The sequence below is a fragment of the Octopus bimaculoides genome, chromosome 29, assembly GCF_046866305.1.
Source record: "Octopus bimaculoides isolate indiv1 chromosome 29, ASM4686630v1, whole genome shotgun sequence".
Lineage (NCBI taxonomy): Eukaryota > Metazoa > Mollusca > Cephalopoda > Octopoda > Octopodidae > Octopus > Octopus bimaculoides.
In genome coordinates, this window is record NC_142956.1 from 17,402,968 (window position 1) to 17,405,467 (window position 2,500).

The 2,500-nt window shown below is 37.7% G+C and overlaps 1 protein-coding gene across 1 annotated transcript in view; it reads left to right on the forward strand.

The window, feature by feature from the left end:
* Positions 1 to 529, forward strand: part of LOC106880446 (vitelline envelope sperm lysin receptor) — a 3,910-nt gene extending 3,381 nt beyond the window's left edge. Inside the window, exon 4 of the mRNA XM_089345372.1 lies at positions 31 to 529. Coding sequence (XP_089201498.1) covers positions 31 to 327 — 297 coding nt within the window. The 3' untranslated portion in view covers positions 328 to 529. The remainder of the gene's footprint in view (positions 1 to 30) is intronic.
* Positions 530 to 2,500: the final 1,971 nt, after the last annotated feature.

Below are 2,500 nucleotides of genomic sequence, written 5' to 3' on the forward strand. Positions count from 1 at the left end.
ACCATTTCTGTGCATTTTTCTATTCGTCAGGTTCGTCTTGTCAGTGAAATGAACGATTCCAACGGCACAAAGAACATCGTCATACGGAACTGCTTCGCCAAGGCCAGACGGAAACGAATTCTACTTCTGCGAAACGGCTGTGGCACGGGTAAAGTGTTCAAGACCAAGCAAGGTTTCATCAACCGAGGAAACAGGATTGAAAGCCCATTTTTTAAAATCCATCGCCATAAGGGCAAGACCGCTGTCGATACGTTCTATTGCACTTTCAAGATATGTAAATCTCATTGCCACATCATAAACAGCTGCAAAGCCGCAAGAGGCCATTAAAATAATTAAACTACCCCTTGTCCCCTTCATCCATGATGTCTATACCCTAATTTTCTTGTTCTTTGCTGGCTATCTTTCAATTTCTGTTGACCAAATCCACTCAGAAGGCTTTGTTCAGCCCAAGGCTATTGTGATGGCCATTGTTATTACCACTGAATTATATAAATCCATATATTGTACAATAAATTTATATGTGAACAAATGTATTACTTTCTCTCCCTCTATCTCTCTCCTCTTATATATATATATATGTCTGAATATATGCTTATTTATATTTGTATATTTATTTGGTTGTTTAGTAAATAAATTATTTTATGCAATAATTCTCTTTGTTATTTTTGTTAGTCTTTTGTCTCAGCATAAAACCCCTGCCAAAGTCAACTTAGTCTTTCATTGCATAAAAGAAGGGAATACAACACTTCAAAATAGTGTTTTTCTTTTGGTTGTCTTTCAATTTGTGCGGCACCATTTCTTTAGTATTTTTGCTTTTCCAATCTCTTTCAAGAGGTTGGAAATTGTTGTGTACCTTACGTCTAATTCAGAATCAAGCTCTCAAACGGTTGTGCATGGATTGGCTTCGACTAAGGCTCTTAGTTGATCATTGTCAACATCCGATGGTCGACCACTACGCTTTTCATCTTCAAGACTCTCATCACCACTACGAAATTTCTTGAACCACCATTGTGCTGTACATTCATTAGTGGTTCCTGGGCCAAATGCATCGTTGATATCGTGAGCTGTTTCAGCAGCTTTTTGGCCTAACTTGAACTGGAATAAGAAAATTGTGCAAATTTGCTTTTTGTCCATGTCGTATTCAACGTTCCGGAAAAAATGGCTTAATTATAAAAAAAAAAAAAGAATAACATGATTAGAAAGAGTGAAAAACGGGCTTTAAAATTATATATAAAGTCAAAGTAATTTAATGAAAATTAATTTGAAAATACATCATTTAAAACCAAAATTAAAAATTCCGCAAGAACTTTCTTGACAACCTAATAATTAGTTAATTATCTAACCAAGTAACTAATCAATCGTTTGTTTAATGTATTGGTTAAACAATCGATCGGTTGTTTGTTTATTAGTCACAGTTCCTTCGTTATTGCTCATGACCTTTTCAGCAATTTATCTCAAGAGACACAAAACAGAGCTTGGATGCGCAGAAGAGAAGTGACTGAATCTCTGAAAAGGTTGCAAACAGTGATGGAAGAACTTTGACTAATAAACAACTGATTGATGTTTTTTTCTTCCTTTTTTAATTAACACATTAAACAACCAATCAATTGGCAGCCAAACTGAAAAGGTCTATTTAATCAGTTAGTTGTTTAGATAATTAACTAATTAACTAACTATAAAAAGTGATATTGAATCAATATGTGTGTTTATCGTTAGTGACTTGTTAAAAAGTTAATGAACTGTGATGAAAGAACTTTGATTCATAAACAAAAAAACAAACAAACACTCATTTAACTAACACAGGAGTAGCTGTGTGGTAAGTAGCTCGCTTATGAAGCACATGGTTCTGGGTTCAGTCCCACTGTGTGGCACCTTGGCCAAGTGTCTTCTACTATAGCCTCGGGCTGACCAAAGCCTTGTAAGTGGATTTGGTAGATGGAAACTGAAAGAAGCCCATTGTATATCTATATATATATGTGCGTGTGTGTTTTTGGGTTCGTGTTTGTCCCCCCGCCATCGCTTGACAACCGATGCTGGTGAGTTTACGTCCCCGTAACATAGCGGTTCGGCAAAAGAAACCGACAGAATAAGTAGTAGGCTTACAAAGAATAAGTCCTGGGGTCAATCTGCTCGACTAAAGGCAGTGCCCAAGCATGGCCACAGCCAAATGACTGAAACAAGTAAAAGAGTAACAGAGTATCATCATCATTTAATGTCCGCTTTCCATGCTGGTATGGGTTGAACGGTTTGACTGGGGTTTGGGAAGCCAGGAGGCTGTGCCAGGCTCCAATCTGATCTGGCAGTGTTTCTACAGCTGGATGCCTTTCCTAATGCCAACCACTTCGAGAGTGTAGTGGGTGCTTTTTACGTGCCACCGGCATGAGGGCTCACAACTACAGTTTCCATTTGGTTTTGGTTTTGATGTTGATCCTTGGGTCATAGGATGACATGCTGTAACTTAGCAGCTTGGCAAAAGGATACTGATAGAATGAGTACCAAG